Below are 21,291 nucleotides of genomic sequence, written 5' to 3' on the forward strand. Positions count from 1 at the left end.
TTCTTCACAGGACCATATCCATGCTATATACAAAGCCAAGCTGGACATTCCCTTTCCCAGCTAGTTAGAAACATAAAAAAAGGATACACTAACAAAGAACTGGTGAATGCCGACTGAGTGCACGTTTTGACACAGAGTCAGTTCTTGTGTTGTAGAGAAGAATTTATCAGTAGTGGGAGCTGGGCACTTTTCACTTTTGGAAACATGTAAAACCAATATATATTTGCTTTGTGCAGTTTTTTATTTATTTATTTTTTATTTTTGTACTTTATTTGTGGCCGGTGAATTTTTTTTTCCGATAGTCAACGTGACAAATGAGGGTAGGAAAACAACAGCATCCTCTCTCATCCTTTTGTCTCAGTCCACGCGTGCCTACTTTCCTTCTCTGATTTCAGACATAGTATTCTTTATCTTTATTCTTTTTGCCCTTTGTGATGGCCTTTGCCACAGACGCTGTAGCTGTGTTTTTGTCTTTAACCACTGCTCCGTTGCCCTCCACAGTGGAATTGTTGGCAAAACTGTGGCTCTGGTCTGTTGGGTAGGAGCCCTCATCGCGGTTCCGGTACTTGTACATGGCATAGAGGAGGATAAGAATGCAGAGTGCAGCAGCAGCCACGATACCAACCACCATCCCCGTGGTGCTACTGGACTCCCTGATCACCTCCACGGCACCAGGCTGGCTCTTTTCATCAGATGCTGTGGGATTGGCTGTGGGCACATGGGGAAAATTGGGTGGGTAAGTTAGTCCTGGCGTGTTTCGAGAAGATGGAGGAGCAGGGGGCAGAAGCACCTGGTCACGGGTGTTCATTTTGCCTGCAGGAATGTGGAGCTGGTCGGGATTGGTGGTGGGAACAAAAGGAGGTAAGGGACGGGGTTTCTGGACTCCACCCTCACCAGCAGCGGGAGGTGGAGGAAGGACTGTCCTGTCAGTGACCATGGGGGAATTTTTATTGTAAAAGTCCTCGTCATCAGATTCTGTCATCTCCCCGGAGCCGAAGGCCGAGACCTCCACAGGGTCTCCACAGTCCTCCTGGTCTGGAGGGCAGGACGGGTGAGGAGGGAGAATCAAAGACTCTTTGGTGGTTTCAAGAGGGGAAAGGAGGGTAGGAGGAGGAGGGATGACGGGGTAACGGGTGGCGATGGATGGGGGCTCAAGGGAATCCACTGTTATTATAGGCAACACTAATTCACCTCCTAGAAAGAAAACAGAAAGGTAGGGGATCCTAAATTAGAAGAGCTGAAATTCTGTCCAAACATTTCTGCTCATTAAGGTCGTGGTGCAATCTGCTAATTATGCAGAATCAGACTAACATCAGTTGTCTATCATTATTATATTAAAGGTATGCAGATCTTACTTCTTACATATACCGTTGTCCAGAATAAGAATATTTATTTAAATAAAAATGTAAAAAGAACAAAATTAAAAAAAAAAAAAGATCAGAAACATGAAAGAGCTCACAATGCAGACACAAATATACAAGGACCCAGGAAAGGCTGCAGCTGAATGAGAAACACATATTAGATAACAGAGCAGTAAATTAAGCTGTCATGCCATATGCACATCTGTAGGCAGAGGTTTATGGATGACAAGAGAACAAACAGGCTATAAACTGGGGGAATCCTACACAAAAATTGTAAATTTACTAAAAAAAAAACAAAACAGTGTTATATTTGTAATTTTAACTACATCTGGGAAATAGAGGTTGCATATATGAATTTACATTATATATTTTTTTGCATATACAATTTAGTCTCCTGTATATAGTCAATACATCACCAACTTACAACGAAACTGCAATAATTATTGATACAGCAAATGTACAAATTCAAACAGTATTTTGTCAATGAACATTTAAGCAGACCTATTTTCATATTGTTTCCACGATTTTTCAGAATTTTGAAAAATTCTTTGATGTTCATACTTCCTTTTGTACTGCTGTGCTGATCTGGATATTCCCTACAGGGGGACATTTTATATTGGAGTTATGCAGATATTTCCGGCTGCCAGGTTTTCTTTCATTATTATTTGAGTCACACACTGCGGGGCCAGTCAACAACAAACAGTTCTGATAAGGTCATATTAATAATGGAGGCATTCGTAATAAGGGCAGACTAATTCCTAAGTTCCACAGTCGGCTTCTGTCTCAAGCCTGATGCACTGTTATCCTGTTTTAATGGCTGTAGCACAATCTACAGAGATATCCTTAAATAATATAATTGAGTGATTTGCAAGCACACACACACACATTTGCGATGAGTTAACGCTAGACAAGGCAGTACTAGATGTCCAAATAAGGACGTCTGTTGGGCAGAACGGGTTAAGACTATTTCAGAAAGCAGGAAAAGACTTTTTAATTAAAAAAAACAAAAAAACAAAAACAATGGTGTTTTTTTTTTTGCATCCATACATTTTATTTAAAAGGCTGTTTGTGTTTATAAGCAGTTTGCTCCTGTGTTTTTTTGCCATAGGCAACCCACCTGTTCCCGGTTCACACTCTTGCAGGTCCTCATCATCACTTGGACACTCAGCTGATGCCACCAAAATATCATCAGAGCTCTGGGGCTGAAAGAAAATTGAGAAAATGTGTTTTTAACACATTTCCATCATCTAAATTTGCAGTTACTTTTTTAGAAGCTTGTTTTCTAGCTGACGGTTCTATTTAAGGAAAATCTGCAGAACGCAGCACAATAGCACTGTGGTGTCTTTGCTCTGAGCAACTCTAATAAGACTTCATGTTCAAAATGAGCACATATGCAGCTGCTTTTTATCCTTTAACCCCGTGGCTGTTTTTATGCCCTGTATGTACAGACAACAAATAAACATTACTGATAGATTCCCTGTAGGCTAAAGCGTCATCTTAGTGTTTCCACTTGTTACTATATGATTTGCTTTTGAAACAGTTATTTTATATTAGTTGTCAATGACAACAGAAAACAAAGATATGACTAACAAAGTGTGGGATGCATTGCACAGAAAAAAGGAAACTGATGGTCAAAAGAAGCCTATGAAAAAAGCAATAACAGGGTAGATGGTGCAGGATTTGGGTTTCTTTAAGACCTTCAACAGAGAAATGTAAATCCTACATTTCCAGAATTCAGTTTTTGAAATTTAAAGCGGCTAATCTGAAATATTGATGCTCATCATCTGGATTTAATATTATAGTTGCTGAATGCATAAAGATATGTATCAAATGTGTTATAAAAATCTGCTTTTATGTGCAAAATAACTGCACTGGGGCATCAATATAATAAAGCTGAGAGTTACAAACAATTAGAATTTCCCTTTGGGGATGAATAAAGATCTTTCTGTCTGCCTGTTTGTCTGTTTGTCTGACTGTCTATCATTATTATCATTAATTTTTGCTAAAATTTGTAGGCCCAAACTTTATCACATGGAATTATTGCATTATTTGATGTTTCCTTCGTTGTCTGTTCATCCTCGACAGATTAAACATGGGGGAGAAGTGAGGAGCACATTCACCTAAATTTGTGGATGTGGATCAGGAGGTGAGTCTAACATCAAACATTTGGTCATTAAAATGTCTTGGAGTCCAAAATGGCGGGAGATGTTGCAATTAGAAATATCAACAGTTGATGTTTTATACATGTTAATGTAGGGCGTTGGACTCTGGCTATAAAAGCAATATCTTGATCACCAAATGAAAAAAGAAACAAATGAAAAAAAAACAAAAAAATTTCCCCTTCCCCCAAAACAGTGTTTATGTTTAAAAAGACAACCTACTCTGAACCACAGCTTTTACAGTAATAAGGTCAAAATGTTTTAGTGTTATTATGATTACTGTTGATGAAAGAACCCGGGCTCATAAAGTGTGATGACCATGTCAAGTGAAAATAAAAACAACAAAAAACGTGAAGCCAAATGTATATCCTCCACATCACTTTCTTTGTTGTGTGTTTTTTGTTTTGTCTTCTTTTGGAACTAAATGGATCCTCAAACCCTTTTTCTTGTTTTCACGTTTTTCCTTTTTATTTTCTTTTACAAATGATGTTCTTCTGTTTGCAAGGACAAGAATTTACATTAAAGCTTAATGTGCAAATTAATAAATCATGAGTAGTAAATAAATAAATCTAACGGATTTTTCTGAGAATGATGAGAGAACTGAGTAAGAATAAAAGATGCGAAGGCCTTGTAACACAGCACACATGATGTTTATTTATACAAACTTTAACCCTTCTTCTTCTAATGACTGAATTTGTTCTGGCATGCTACATATCAGTGATTAGAAAAAAAAAATTAGTTTTGCACCAATCATAATTTTGTACTTTTGAGGATGCGACTAATTTATTTGAAAGATAAGCTGATAAATAGCAGCACACTGATTTTAAATATGTACAAGTGTCACAAAATAAACTACATAATGTTTATTAGTTTAACAAATAAGGATAGCTTCAAAGTCATTGCATTATATTGCCATCATTATAACAAATGTTTAGGCTTGTAAACGCTGTGTTTATATGAAAACTTACCTCTATTCAATCAAGTTTTATTTATAGCGCTTTTTGTAGAGTTGCATTGCAAAGTGATTTACAAAATAAAAACAATATCTCACGTGCACACCCACACACCTTCCCTAACCTTCTTCCTACACAAATAAAACTACATTCTGTCTCTGTATCTGCCTTATAGATTATGTCTGAGCCCCTAATATTAGATAACAACATTTATCTGCGATATAAACCCATTAACTCACAGCAAATTAGGACCTGGTTCTTCTCCGATCTTCCTCTAAACTCTCTCACCTTTGAGATGCTCTCCCTCAAGCTGGGTGACCGCTGCCTGCGGGTGGTGGTAGTAGCCATCGTGGTGGTGGTTTCCATGATCGTGGTTGACATATCAGACACAGCCAGCGGTGTGGCAGAAGTTGTGTCAGTGGTCAAAACGGAGTGCGAGTCTCCGACCAGACGCAAGTTCCCTTCCACCTGAACACTGGGATCATTTTCTGCTGCCAGTTTGAGCACCTGGAGACCATTGTAGTACAGCCCTGAAATCTGACCCTGGAAAGGTCGCCCCTTGTCATTACCGCCAATTTTAATGGCTGCTTGGCTGTTAAAGATGGTCAACTGTCTCCCTGAATTTAGACAGACACACAGACAAAGAAAAGACGAAAAAAGGAAAAAAGATAGCAGAGCAGACACGGAGAAGTCAAAATGAGAGATTTTTTTCGTGAAAACGCTCATTTGAACCAGAGAGGCTTGAGGGATTACACACATTAGGAGTCATTTGTTTAAAAGCTGATTTAGATGTTAGCTTTAGAGGGGGAACATTAGTTAGCATTAAGTTTATTACGTTGACTACACATGCAACAAGAGGCTCAAAGTCTATTTAGCTCTCTATTTATGTTTTTTTTAAAAAGTAATTTTGAAATATGGCTGAATGAATTAGCAAACTATCCGTCCAGATAGCGTTCCAGGAAATTTATTTATCTATAGATGGTAAGATGATGCGTATCTTATAGTTTTAATGGAGACTTATTAAAATCGTCCCTCTGCTATGCTGTGTAGAGCTAAATGACACTCCTCCTACTTGCTTGGTCTGTCATTAGGCCAATAAAACATGCTTTGTTCTGTCCCACTTCTTTCGCCAGCTGAAACGAGCGATGATAACCAACAGCACAAACTGTCAGTGGCTTCACTGATAAGCAGTGTGACTATACATCACAGGACAGAGACAAAAATGACGGGCCCAACTCAGGAGATAACTAATTAACCAAGCTAAAGGTTGCAGACATTATGGCTGCAGTGCAACATGAGGATATAGAGGGTTACAGGGAAAAAGAGGAGGCAAATCTCACAATTTCAGGTCACATCAAAGAGTTAGAGTTTAAGAAGTTCAGTTATTTGGAATGAGACTGAATCAACTTATATCACAAGTTAGTTTCACTGGTGTTATTAAAATAGTTACACAACATTTTAATTATTATGTTGAATAATTACAGAGAATCTATTTACACACAGGTTAGGAAGGATAAAGGGGGTTAGACAAAGGTTATGTGCTTTTAGTTAATTTGGTTTAAAATCTTTAAGGTGCAGCATCTCCACAAGGTGCAAGGATGACAAAATAAAAATGCAAGTCTGCTTTCACACTCACTTTTCACTAGATTAGAAGCTAGACCATGGCCATCGAAATTCACAGCCAGTAGACGTTCCAATTCAAATGGAAATGATTATCGGGGTAGCTTGACCCTTGTCACCCTTGCCTTCTGGCACTGCACCTCTCATGGGGGGGAAAGGTTATTTAGTGGTTCTTTCAAGGATTAATTAATTAATCAATTCATTTTTTACCTTTATCGAGTAGCCACTCGTCAACTACCCGACCAAGTCTGTATGGGATTCTTTGCCTAGCAATAGCCAGTCGTTCATTATCATAGTGTCCTTCAAAGAATTTGGAGAGACAGATTAAAGGTTAAAGTCTGCAAGCTGAAAGATCACATGGTTACAAACAATGTTATGAGGGCTAACAAGGTTAACAAGTTAGCAATTTTTTTACAAAGCTGTGAGTTAAAAGAAACTTTACTTAGTGTTATCTAGTTATTAGAAGTGACAGTGTTAAAACTAGTTAGAGTGATGTTTAGGCTATTTATAATGTGCTACTCTAGTTAGTCTTAATTAGCTATTTATTTAAGCAAAGCATTCAGTAAATCTCAATGACAGCAAAATTATTTTAAAGTACTGTGTAAAAAAAAGGGGGTTAATACAGGTTAGAAGGAAAAGTCAGTCGCTTCTACAGAAACAATCAGCTTGTAAAAAAAAAAAGGAAAAAAAAGAAAAAAAAGCTTGTATCTTTCGAGGCAGCAAACTGCAGAAGCAGATCTGACTTAAATGATTGTAGAAAGCTGAAGTCTCACCCCATTTTAGTTCAACCACACAGCAACACTGCATGAACAATTATTATGCAAATCATGATCCTCAGGATTAATCTAACTGTTGAACAAACACAATGCTCTCAGTCTATTCAAAAAAACGTTATTAACCTCAAACGGGAATGTTGAACAAAGTAAATGTGAGTTCTTCTCAGAGGAATGTGTAAGTATACAAAGTTATTAGGCAATTATAAAGACTAAGAAATGAAATTACTGGCAGACTTTATCCTCCTTCTTTATTTACACATTTCTTATCTGTTTAGTTTAGCAGAGAAGCAACACAAAATGGCTATTAAACAGAGCTCTTTTAAGATACAAAAAAATGTTATTCAGCATCTGCTATTAGACTTCTGGTTAAAAATGACATACAAATAAATGAGTGTATCTCTACAGACACAAGGTTGTTTGGAACAGATTTGGAGTCTAGTGAAGGAAACACATATGAGATTTTGTTAACATCTGTATATTTAAAACATTTCCGACTTGCCTAAAACAAAACTAAACATTTTCAGGATGAATATGATTATCTTTCAGGAATGATGCAGCTCTAACTGTGAAAATCACAGTAAAATCTGTGAATATTGTCTCTGCAAAGGACAAATCTGATAATGTAAAGCAGAATAAAAATAAAATTAGGCCTCCAGAACCGCTAGTTTGGCACAGTTTTCTTCTCAACATAATTTAATTGGTTAATTTCCATTTTCTGTCACTTAACTGCAGCTAATAAAACCTTTCTTTTAAATAACTGGCATAAACTTTCCCTCCTTGGAGTCGATTTCTGCAAAACATTAATTGAAGCAGCAGCCACAGGAGCAAACACTGTTCAGTGCTGCCATGTTTAAGGCGTGCCCATCTCTCTTCAACAGGATGCGAGTCTGAATAGGAAGGAAGCAAGCCCCTTTTAATTATTCATCAGCTAAAATATGGAGTACTTAGATGCACGTGATGCAGCATGGTCTTACATAAAGACAATGGCTCTCTCTGATGCTGCAGCCTTCTACCTGTACCACTGCAGGGAAAATATCTTTCAGTAACTAACAGGTACTTTATAACTTGATTTGTGGTCTTTGGCTGAAAGACACGCTGCAGGTACATCCATTTTTCCATTAAGAGTTATTTTAATTTCAATTGTCTGTAAAATCCTTCAAAAATCAGTCTTTGGCTATCTCTTGGTCTGATGTCTCATGTCACCCTGTGAATCTTATTGAGTGCTGGTTGGATTTCAGCACCTCTTAGCTTCACCATTTATGTGAGCACTTGACAGTTTGTGCTGCTCTTGACACCCCTGGTAATCTGAGTTTCTGGAATTTGGTGGCTTCATGTTTAATTTTAATCAAATCTCTTGAAGTTAAGTACCACCCTCAGTTTTTTTTAAAACATCTCTATTGAGCGTTCCTATCTGTCTGAAGGGCATCGTTCAGCTTCTGACGTTTTAGTCTCTCTTAAATCTCTTCTTTTGGACCATGTTCCCTGAGATAATTATGCTTCTAATAACTTCGCACACACTAATACCAAGTGTAAATCACTTTAGACCACATCATCCCAGAAAATGATTAAACTAAGTGAGCACTAAATTTTGTTTTTGGGTTGGAAAACATGAATTAAAATTATGATAAAGTCAGAATTTTTACCTGATCAATGACTGCACACACTGTATGTATGATGCAATGCACAACATTCTGTAAAGGCAGTGTTTTTACTGTAACTCTATTAAGATATCATCAAGTCAAAGAAGTACAGTTACAATCTGAGAAAAACAATCAAACGAGTTGATGGAGAGAAAAAGTGTTTTTCTTCAATTTTCAAGAGTGAAAAGTTGGCTCTGACTCCAAATCCACTTTTCAGTCATGGAATCGGAGCTAACATGACAGAAGTGAGATTAGACTTCAGCTTTCTACTCAAACACATGCAAACACAAAAAAAGCAGAGAATGAAGTAAAAACAAACACAAGAAAGGTACAATATTAGAATGAAATATTTCTGAATGTTCAGTCCTGTACTGACCACTTTCAAACATCAACCAAACAAAGCTTTGCACATTTACAACTAGTAAATTCTTGTTGACATTATTCATGATAACTATAGCTGTATAATATAATCTATAATCTACAACACATGCCATAAATAGCCGTTAAAACTCAACCTGATATGCGTGACAGAATATAAAGGATTACACTGCAGAGCCACATGTAAAAAAGTGTAGAGCACCTGACAGTGTCACTGTGGTTTTATACTGAGATTTCATTTAAAACAGCTTTTAAAATACGTGAAGCTGAACATGCATCAAGCCTTGTCAGAGCTGCTGTACGTGTGCCTGCATAATTGCTCTTCAATATTATATCATAACTACTTCATGCTGTTTGATATAAATTTCAAGTCAAAAATGGCGATTGTTATTATACCTGTAATAGTCCCTTGCCGTTCACAATGTGCACTCCCTTTCAAGAAATAGAGCCCTTATTTAAGATTGCTCCCTGACACTTCAATCATTTGCCATTTGGTAGGTTTCAAAATCACTGATTACTAAGTGGAAGCTAAGGTACACGCGTGGCTGTTTATATTATACAACTTTTTTGTACAACGGTGGGGTGTGTGTTTGTGCACTGAGCACCAGCTAGAGGCAGAGAGGGGACTATGGTTCCTCTCGCAATGCCAGCTGGTGCACCTGTTCTGAATTGGAGTTAATTGGTTCAGAGCAGGTAAAAGCACAGCTGGTTATGATCATATTATGTACGTTTTTCTTTTTATTTCCTGTTTTTAAGATCCATGTACATTTTGAGTAAGTGTATAGTGAGTTATCCGATTACGGTTATTTGTGCTTATGAAGGTCTTGTCAATACTCCATATTCAGCAGCACTGAACTAATGTAATTTTCTTAAAAAAACAAAGACCCAGATGTGACGGCAAATGTGAACGGACGTAGCATGATCAGAAACTGTTAATGTCAACAAGAATTTGTTGGCTGATTTAACAGCAACTTCTGCAGTCTCAATCAGACAGGATTGACTTTTGATTTGTGCCCATGGGTTCTCAGATTAAGAATAAATATATGCCGTATTACACATAAACCAAAGTATTATTGAGACATTACACATTTTGGAAATGTCAAGAAATTCCAACTGGGCCACAAATGTGCTTTCTCACCACCTTTCTGCCAAACTGGCTGTAAATGCAACTACAGCTGAGGAAAACTCTCTCCTTGCCAGACACACTTGGAAAAGCAGCTTTACTTTTGAAAATTGTACTCATTTCCCTTCATTAAATTTTTATACAGTACACCGTCTTCAGCTGTACTGTGGTAATTGAATAAATCATGGACTTACTAAATGAATTCAAACACACGACTGTTAAAGAGATTTGCTACTAATGGACGGACCCTTGCAATCCTCGAAAGCTAAGATGGTCCATGCTGTCTGCCTATGCATCAGAAAATCAGCTAGTTCGTCTCATTAGTCTTACCTGGTGGGTAACGCTCTATGACAGGATGATTGTCCACCTGGAGAGTGGCATTGCCACCACTGCGTGTGAAGCGCACAACATGGTACTTGCCATCATTTACAATGACAGCAGGCTCATCAATGGTGATGTCGTCTGTTCCTACATTGAAGATAACACCAATCTTTCCTTGATCCTGCAGGTGAAAAACAAGCAATGAATAAGAGATATTAAAAAAAAAAAAAGAAAAAAGGTGTGAGTAAACCCGTTGCATTGGGGGGCTATCCCCCCTCTGCAAAATGTTAAAATCCTTTTAAGGTTCAGTGCAAGTTCCCTTCAACAGTCTGCTCAGGTTTCCTGATTTTGATAACACTTGACAGAATCCTGCTGTTTCTTTTGGTTGACCAACTTCTCTCCTTTTCAGCCTCCCTCTACAGCAACCAACCAAGCTCCCAGAAAGGTCAAAGCTGCTTCTCAAGCTAGCCTTTGGGTGGCACTAATAAGAAACATTGGAAATAACCTGTGTGCGGTCTCTGTTGCTGTCTGGCTTTGCACACTCGCATTCCCTCTAAATGTAACACACATTCAAATATTTTTCAGAGACATTGTAGAAAACAGCACGTACACCAACATGAGCATTTCATCTCGGTAGCTGGAATGCAATAATTCTACAAAAATCAAGAAACACAAATAACATTAAAAGTTTGTAATAAAGGTCCAAAGTAGGACACTTGTAATCCCATTTTACAGATGGTCTTTTTATGTCATTTAAGAGAAGAAGATTATGCATAAACTGCCTGCTACCTATCATTTGTGTCTCAGCTGCATACCGTCAGGAACAAAGAGTCTGCAGGTTCTTATTTAAACACGCTCCAGTTCAGCTGCTGGTTTTATTGTAACGCAGCTTAAAATGAGAGTGGAGCGTAAATAAACAGTGAAATTAGCTGGTGTTGTGTTTTTTATGCTGCAAACTGCTGGTCTTCCATGGCACATGTGCACCGTGTTGACTGGCCTTACAGGCAGCAAGTGAATATCTTTAATGCTGGGCTTGACCTTACTGGTATAACTGGGCTCCTTGACATGCACCATTTCCTTTTACTGCTTGTTCCCACCCTCCCTTACCACCAGTATTGGTTTTCTGATGATAGCTGCTATTGTTTAATGCACGCCTTATCTCTGTGCGTTGCATTTACTCCCTAATTACATGTAAAATCATTTTAAAACCCCTTTTGAATTCAAACAATTACTCATGCTGATAGAGCTGACATTAAGTGCTGAACGGCCCAGTGTCATCTGAAAACCCAAATGACCCATCAGTAATATAAATACTAAGCCTGAAAAAAAGACTTTAAAAGCCCAATTGGTTCGTCAGTCTTATACCTGAATCACCTCAAAGCTGCCATGAAAACACAAAGAGGCAATCACAGAAGCTTAAAATGAGTTTTCAGGCACAAAAAACAACCATTTAGTTGAATATCTATCCACTTACAGTTACCTTCTATGAAGCTGTCAGCTAATTAAAGTCAGTGTTTAAGGGATTGAGTAGGTTTGTGAAGTGATACCGAAGGTGCGTGTGCTGCAAAAACATCTTCAGAAACCTTATTATCACATTTTCAGACTCACAATTAGTCAGCCATATAATATCTATTGAGTTGCGAGTTGTGCTTTTTTTTTTTTTTTTTCTTTTTTACATCTCTATCTGTGCTATGTGGGCTTCGTGGTGGGCTAGTCAGCTTTCTATGGTTTAATTACTGTTCAAATGAAGCAGTCATTAGGCAGCTACGGGTGGAGTGACCTCAGGTCAGACCCCGCCTTGTCATGTGGATAGCAACTGAAATATCCATGGACACTACAGTCTGCTAAGAGTGCTGCTCCTGCTTGCAGGAATCTTGAACCAATGCTTATGTTTGAGTATAAAAGCGAATGAAAATAAACCAAAGTTTCACACATAACTGTTCTGACAGCTCAGATGAAATACCCCCGAGTTTTCAGTGTTAGTTTCTATGTGAACTCTACTCAACTGTAATCTACTTTCGGGGAGGAGGACTGATTATTATAAGGATGCACTATGATTATAAGGATTTATCTTTGATCATTTTAAAAAGAAAGAAAGAAAAAAAAAGTCACCCTTGAGGATTTTCACACTGACAAATCTTCTGTGATGAGACATCATTGCAGAGTGATACATTTTTAACCAGAGCATAAATTGGACGGATCATGATTCTTTCAAGACGGCCAGCATATCTGTCTGTCTCTGTTTGTCACCAGCCAGCTGTCTTTCTCTGTTCTGTCTGGCTTGACTCAACTTTTCACTTAATATGTCTCCCTTTTAGGCTTTTTTTGTTTTTCTTTTTAGACTTTCTGTCTTTCTTTCTCTTTATTCCCCCACAGAAATGAAGTAAAAAGTATTTTCATTACATAGTAAGTATATATGGCATGTTGAAATGTGAGCGATTGTGGGGAGATTCAGTCCCTTTATTTTAGGAGATTGCTTGATGGAAATGACACATAAAAAACCCAACATGTTCTAAGTGCTCATTTCTTGATCTGTTACACTTTCTCCAAATGATCAAAGGCAAGCGTTTAGTCTAGAATGAGCTGCTTGTGCAAATAAATTATTACTGGAAGCTTCGCACCATCAGCAGTACAACTGTGAGAAGAAGAGATCGCATTTAAAATGCCGGTCTATTTCAGACATTTAATAATGGTGAAAGACGTGTACGTCAACAAATCTGTACCTGACATTTGAAGTGATACTCAGATATTATGCTCATTGAATTCACACACAGAATTAAGCAAAATAATCATTGGAGTTTGTGTTCAGATTTAATCTTGGACTCCAGCTTGCTGTGCCCATTGCTTGACTGATGTATTATCAAAACGCATCAGCTTCCAAACCCCATCTGGTTGCGGAATAAATCCATCCTCTGCTACTTTGTGCTTTGAAGCACGGCTGTGCTGCTACATCAGCAATTCTAACAGTCATCGTTTTGTGCAATGAGTGTCCTTTTTGTTTTATCTTTTAGTTTCTCATTAAAAACATGACCATCTGAGAGCTGCATTAGCCCTCTAATGTTCTCTCTACTGAATATGGTGATGGTCTGTTTTGTTAGTGCGGAATAATTGGTCTTTGGAGCCAGTGCATGTGCCACGTTTGGAGTTACCATTGCAGTAAGCCACATAACTATTTTAATTCTGTTGGTCTGAAGAGCCTCGCAATTATTCATGTCACAGTTTGAAGTAAAAAGTTGATTTTTGAGGATTGTAAGAAGGGATTTCTATTTTAAGGCACCTCATCTGACTTATTTAAATCCCAAAAGTCAAACATGTTTCTTTCACTATTTTCAACTCTTCCTTTTTGGCCAGTCTTATTTCGGCCAACAGGGTTTGCTACTGCTTCTTTCTGTCTTCACCGAGTTTTCACAGGGCAATTAGAGGGAATAAGCCGAATGTGTTAAAATGTTAATGATGAACACAAACAAATCCCAAGAAGTGCCATAAGACTTATCTGAGGAGCTAAAAAAGACAACTCAACACCCTCTTAACTCTTTTGGATTTTCCTGTGTTGAACAACACAGTGTCAAACTAAGCAATCTGTCTGGGTGTAATGGACTTGGCAGATGCTACAAATAAAATCTATTCAGCCTGCTATACACACCCACAGCAATCCATGCATGATCTTGCAAACCTGGCAAGGTCAGGAACTTTAAAAAAAAAACTTATACGATTTAAATATGAGTTTAAAAATTGTCTATGCGTGGGAGGATTTTTTGCACCAAACTTACGAATAACTCATAGAAGCATTTCTTGTTCAATGTTATACAGTGCAAATCCATTTCAGCTTTCAGTTTTAAAACATTTGTAATATTATTACCAAATTTCTAAATATACCGCCTTGCTTATTTTAAATGCATTTGTATTTCAACACACCTAATTCGGATGAATGAACTTCCTGATCAAGATCTTTGCATCCTGTCAACGACACATTCATTTCATTCAGGTGTGTTAAAGTAGAGTTACCTCTAAGACATGTGGGGCAGTGAAGCCTGAAGAACAGGACTTAGAAACACTGCAATACAAGATGCAAAACTAAGTGTTCCAGAGAGGAATTGACTTTAAACCCTGATTTTTCACAACCGAGCTTCTTGGACATTGTGAAGGATAACTGGACTCTAAAATGTCACCACTGTGTGGCACAAAAAAATGGTTAGTGTCCTGCAATCTGTGAAACTTGCATTTGATCTAATAAGATGGCTCAAACTCAGGAGAGCAGGAAGTTAGAAGCAGCTAGGCAGCAAAGGCCTCTCTGATAGTTTGGATGTTCTTTTTGTGTCTGATTTTTTGGGACTCTGGCACTCTTTTTGCTCACCAGTGATGATATAGTGATTGCTGTGCAATTGGATTTAACTGCAAGATTGTATATTTATATTATTCTAAAGATAACTCAGTTAAGCTAATTTTAATAATGTAACTCATAAAAAATACCCAATCTAATTTAATCGCATGTATCTTAATCAAACTCTGTCCTATTAAGTCCATTTGAGTGCAAAATTATTAATAAAATTTCAGTGTGAAAATTGGTCCTGCTAAGGCTGCATTTTATCCTCAATTAGTAATTTTAAAATGAATTTTTCATGGTTTGCCCCTTAGATCTAGGAATAGCATGCGATAAAAGAACATTGTTTTCTATTGGTATTAAAAATTTACATTATTTTAGGGGCTATTTTGCACAGATGAGCACAAAATCTTAAGATGTAATGAATTACAGATATGAAGGAAGGGACAGATCACGTTATTTTTAGTAACACGTTTTAGCTCCTCACAAAACAGTGCATACACTTCAGTTTTAATTGTGCCTCGTGCTCTCATAAGAGGCACATTTTTTTTTTTAACATTTACACTCCTCACAGATATTTGACACAGACATCTTCCATCTGGTTGTCATCACTGCAAATCTGTCCTGCGAACACATACCAAACAGGCCAGAGAGAAGAAACAGGCAGCTGCTGAGACACTTGTTGTCAATCAACAAACACATTTTTACCAGCAGAGAATATCTCTTAGTGAGCTGACCTGTTTCCCATAAATTGGTGGCTACAATTTTTTCATTGTCATTTTACCTCAGGTTTTGAACTCAGGTTCCACAAACCAGTGAATCACCCAAGCTGTGATGTTTCAGTGCCAGAAAAGACAGAAAAAAGGATAATCTATTTGAAACTTAATTAGAAAATAAACCATGACAAGACATTACATCACCTGCAGTGCTCACAGGTGAACTGGGTGAAAGGTTTTCAACCAATACCTTATGAATATGCAAAGGAAGCATTGTGTCATTAAACATGCTCTGATTAGCACAAACACAGACAAAGCAACATCTAAATGTTTATTTTTGTTTTACTCTGAGAACTGACTATTACATGAGAAGTTATTTCTGCCCGCAGAGTGCTTACAATGTGCAGCTGAAGATAGTCTCCAAGTCCATGGGTGCTCTCCACTCGCACCAAGATGGCGTCCTTCTGCTGGGAGCTGAAGCCCACGGCTAACCGGTCGGCTCGGGTGCTCGGCCGTTCGTTGGGGGCCCAGGTGAATGTGATCAGAGCCCCTCCTTTTCCAAAGATATACGTGGTCCCAGCTGGGAATAGATGCAGAAGATAGACAAATTAGGAAACCTGTGGAAGCTGTATACCGGACAGTTTGCGGGATATTGCTTTATTAGCTTGCTTAATGTTTAATTTAACGTGTCAGCACACGTCAAGATCAATTCCATTTTTTGTCCTCTTTAAATATTTCATTATCCACTCTTGTGTAAGAGTGAAAGAAAATGATTTTCCTCTCAAACTGCTCCACCTCACAGTTCTATTCACATAATATGTTTTATTTCAAGTTTAATTGTTTAGAAATTAAATCTGCAAACAAGAGAATAACTCAATATGCCCCATTTTTTTATTTTTTTAAATTGTTGGTTAGAAAAAGTTTAAGATGATTGATCAAGTTTTTCAATTGCTGAGGTAAATGAAATTTTTTTTATAATTTTCTATGGTTTTTCATTAACGTAGGCTTTATAACATGACTTTCAGGTCAATCATTGCAAAACAAGTCCAACATTGTGGAAAACCAGATAAAGATATGACAGCTATAAATGTAACAATATTTATATATATATATATATATATATATATATATATATATATATATATATATATATATATATATATATATATATATATATATATATATATATATATATATATATATATATATATGTATGTATGTATATGAAAAAATCTGAATATGTTGGACACGACACGTTTATTGTCTAATGTATTCATGAGAAGGGTTGGAAACCCATTTGCTGTGATGTGAAATGCAGCCTGCCACTGCATCCAAAAATGTTCCCCGAACAAAGAGAAAAGGAAGCTATATATCAGCTCTTTGCAAAATGACCACCACATTCTCTGGATACACATTCCTCATAGATGGACAGTGAACATGTTCCCTGTGGTAAGACAAGCCCATGCCTCGGCTGCTTTTGGGAATAAACACTGTAAGGCTGTGTGGAGTGCATCAGTGTCCAAGACATGGGTGACTTTGTTATGTGTAAATGTACCACTCATGCAAAGATAGATATTAGATTTTTGAGACTCATGATTCCATGAAAATTATGTCCTAACATTGGAGGTAAGTGATTATTTAAGCAGGACAACATAAGACCTTATTCTTTACAACTTCCATCACGGCTTCATAGAAAAAGTATATCTGTTTAATTGTGGTCCAGATGTGTCTTCTATTAGAAGAAAAAGTGGAATTCATCAGAAAAGATGGACTGCTGAGAAGTTTCCAAACAGCGTAATTAAAAGGAAAGCGAAGACACCAGAATAATTTCCTCTATTCTCATGCTTCTTAGAGGTATAAATAAATGGACAGACTTCAGATTGGTTATCAAGATTTTGTGGAAATGGGGTTTGTGTATGAAATATAGAAGGGATTTATTTCTCTAAAAGGAATTAGTGTAAACCTGATTGAAATTCATCCACCTGCTTATTCAGTATCCAGCAGATACATTGCAAAGCAAGGCAGTGTCTGCCTGAACTTTGATCAGATAAGTTATTCCTCTGCACTTGGAACAATCCCCGTCTCCTTGAGATAAATAAGGCATATTGATGTTAATTTGCCATTTACCAGTCTTGCTTGAATTGGTAAAATACCTGTAAAAATTCACCCAGGCATGTCTTTAAATCTATCTGCTTGTAAATCAGATACCTCTGCATGATATGAGCTGATATATCCAACAGACTGTTAATTAAACCTATTTTCTCTTAATTCTGTCCTTTGTCAGAAAATATCCCAAGCCAAGCTGTAATCCATTTTATGTAATCCGTGCAAATTTAAATGATGTCAAATCTAAGCTGGGACAGCGTGCGCTGACTGCAGAATAAACAACAACCCACAAAGATGTGCAGTTGTCATGATACATAGCAGCAGAAGCAACAATCGTTTCTGAGAGTGTAGCACAATTTTCTGTTATTATGGGGTTCCTGTCACAGCTGAAAACTGATGTTTTTATGGCTGGGAATGTTTTTTTTTTCTGGTACTTTGAAGCAGAAAAAGCAAAGAAAACAAAATTGTTGCTTCAATTCTAACTGTCAGCAAAGGCTTTTCTGATCAGCGTAATACAGGTTTCCTTTTGACGAAAACTAACTGCTGTCTGAATGCTGAATCTTCACATTAAAGGCTGTCAGATGCTGAAAAAAGACCATATTGTAACTTTGAATTTAATTGAAAGAGTGACCTCACTATCAGTGATTGTTTCTGTGTTAATCGTTTTCTATCAAATTAACGTCTGACATTTGCAGTAAAATGTGTTGTATTGACATTAATCGCAATAAAAACTCTCCTTGAGTTTCAATGGTTTATTTCTTGTAGCGTATGTTATTTACATATGACCTCTTTGCAATCTTGAATTTTTTTTTTTTTTTTTTTTTTTTTTTACAGAACTGTTAAAATAGACATATTTGTTCTTTCTACACTGGTAACATTTGGTAAACGTTTCAAATGTAAGGATTAGTAGAACATCACAAACCTATGCACAATCTAATAAAGATTAGTAGCCTTAATACATCCGTTGATAATGTGCAGATTTACATAAGAACACAATATCACAGGCTTCTTGTTGCTTTTTGAATTGGTTCATTTGATTGTATCATACTACACCTCACCACCTTTTAGCCTGGTTCCTCTGCCAAGGCAAGAGTCACAGCAGAGACCTGTTTTAAGTGCACTGTGTTTGCTTGTCTGTACATCAGCTAGAATATGCAGAAACTGTCAAGGCAAAAACTTGCTTTTGAGGGGGAGCATGGGAAAAAAAGAACATTCAATTTCAGCCCAGCACTGGCAGAAGATGTGATCTCTGAGTGCAATTCTAGCTCACTCTTCTGAAACCAGACAGAAAAACAGAGGGCCATTTAGCCAATTGACATGTTCAGACTCATCCATTCATCACTGTGATTGTACACAATTTCAAAAGTCTAAAGCCTGGACCCCCAAACGTCATTGGTGACTACACTTAATATATGTGCTGAGTGAAAACTAAAGCCTAAAGGACCAACAACAGCCTATGTTATTTGTTGTTAAAAATTCGGAACAAATGAGGAATTTTTTTGAAAAATTACACTGAAATGCCCCTGACTGACATCCAGTTACACCACCTGTGTTGCAATTCTGATTGCAGAGGTGCTTTCACTGATAATAATATGGACAAAAACACAAATGAATAAAAAAAAAGAATCAGAAGAAGTCATTACAATCAGGCATATCTAGAGCACTACTGCTCTGGCGGTCTTTGTGAGAACAGCCAACATGTTAGAGTGCTCTTTAGTCTGAACATCTTTGTGCTTTAAGAGCACCTTCTATCTCACCTGTTGACAGACACATTATTTTCTTGACTGAAGATATTCACAGGTTTTGTTAGGTATCAGGATACCATACCACCTGCAAATGTAATTTTTTAAAATATACATTAAAAGTTATATAACCTGGGCTGCATGGTGGCGCAGTGGTTAGCACTGTGGCCTCACAGCAAGGAGGTCACTGGTTCAATCCTTGGCTGGGGAGGGCTTTGGTCCGTGGCCCTTCTGTGTGGAGTTTGCATGTTCTCTGTGTATGCATGGGTTCTACTCTGGCTTCCTCCCACCATCCAAAGACATGCATGTTAGGTCAATTGGTTACTCTGCCCATAAGAGTGAGCATGAGTGGTTGTGTGGCCCTGCAATGGACTGGCAAGCTGTCCAGCATGTACCCTGCCTGTCGCCCAAAGCCAGCTGGGATAGGCTCCAGCTTCCCTGCAACCCTGAATTTGATTAAGCGGTTCAGAAAATGAATGAACATTAAAAGTTTTTATATTTACAAATGCACATAGCGATGAACTTTCAACACCCACACCAGTCCCTTTCACCAGAAAAGTATATGGCTGGTCACCTCAGACTTTGGTCATTAAAGTAAATTCTATGTCCAGTGCAACAACTCTATTAACCAAACTGAGCTACAGTTAGACTTAACTCTGGTCATATCGCCTCTGTAGGTGTCTCAGTGTACATGTATGTCAGGTTGAATTTATAATTGTTGAAGTATTTCTGATCCCATGAAGATTTAGACCATGTGAGACAATACTCAAGACAATCTTGCTTCAAACTTTCTCCTTGGGAAATTGTTATGCATTCAAGTACGGTCAAATTTACTGCACAGATGTTGTCTTTTAACTTCTCAATGATGCTTCTGTCATATGGCGCCGTAGCAATAAAATTAGGATTTTATTACAGCAGAGCCACGTCTGGAAATGTTTTTAGTAGCTGCGAGTGAACAGGGAGTCTTAAGGTGTGCTGTACTTACAGACAGTTGCCAACTTTGACAAGAGTTGACATCCAAATAAGTTCACCCCAAGGGCACACACTGTATTGCGAAGGGAAATTGCTAGGGAGCCACAAGCTTCATTCCAGACTGGACAGGATCCAGCCAGCATGTTAAATGTTAAAGTTTACGACAGCACAAGTAGAAGAAGAACAAAGCAATCAGACGGCAACCAGGGAGAAACTTCTTCTGGCAGCACAATTTAGCTTCGCAAAGATACAGCTAAACAAAAGGCATGTAGAACCTTAATAATAAAAGTGACATTACTAAACAGCAAAAGCATCCGTAATATATCGGTTAATAAAAAATAATTTGTCCAGTGAAGTGAAAACCTTCCTAGAAGCTGCCACTGAGCTGGTGTTTAATGTGCTGTTGTGGAAATACAAAAGGAAGAGAGAGAGAGAGAGAGAGAGAGAGAGGGAGGGAGAGGAGTTGGGCGAATGAGGGCAGCATGGATGCTTGTTATGTGCATCATGAAATATAGAATATTAATGCACCTGGAGGAAAACATGGAAGCATCTATCTATAGACAGCAGCACGGCTTGCATTAGTAATGACATTTAAGCATTTCATTACACCTTTCTGCCTCACGATTCCATCTCTGCTTAACTCTTCTGTTCTGAGGTAGACTCGCATCAAATGAAACTGGCAGTAAATTAGGCTTGTTGAGATGATTACTATAAACAGCACACATTGCTAGCTTGAAACAGCTCGGCACTAGAGCTCTGCCGCCTGTCTCATGGGATCGCTCTGCTCTCCTCTCATGGCCATATGAGACATCAATGCTCAAATAACAAGGCACCCTTGAAGATTCTCCGTTGCAAGACGTGGAACGTATCGCATCATTATTTGCTGGAAAACCTTGAAAACTAACAAAAAAATAATCAAACTGTACACAGGCATGGCAATACTTGTGATGCCTGCCACATTATATGAGAATCATGAAACCTATATATGCAGCTCCTTTACCGACACTGAAAACATTTCAAAGCCCTTTTGTGGTTTAATATATCACACTCCAACAAGGTCAAATTACAGTAACGCTTAATTTGCTTTTGCTTTTTGAATTATA

General features: G+C 37.7%; 1 protein-coding gene across 1 annotated transcript in view; it reads right to left on the reverse strand.

The window, feature by feature from the left end:
- Positions 1 to 391: 391 nt before the first annotated feature.
- Positions 392 to 21,291, reverse strand: part of nrxn2a (neurexin 2a) — a gene marked incomplete at both ends in the record, with an annotated part of 106,316 nt that continues 85,416 nt past the window's right edge. Inside the window, 6 exons of the mRNA XM_079247408.1 lie at positions 392 to 1,194; positions 2,479 to 2,563; positions 4,762 to 5,090; positions 6,304 to 6,393; positions 10,341 to 10,512; positions 15,767 to 15,948. Of these exons, the coding sequence (XP_079103534.1) occupies positions 392 to 1,194; positions 2,479 to 2,563; positions 4,762 to 5,090; positions 6,304 to 6,393; positions 10,341 to 10,512; positions 15,767 to 15,948 (1,661 nt within the window). The remainder of the gene's footprint in view (positions 1,195 to 2,478; positions 2,564 to 4,761; positions 5,091 to 6,303; positions 6,394 to 10,340; positions 10,513 to 15,766; positions 15,949 to 21,291) is intronic.

Source organism: Telmatherina bonti (assembly GCF_933228915.1).
Source record: "Telmatherina bonti genome assembly, chromosome: 10".
In the NCBI taxonomy this organism is placed as follows: Eukaryota; Metazoa; Chordata; class Actinopteri; order Atheriniformes; family Telmatherinidae; genus Telmatherina; species Telmatherina bonti.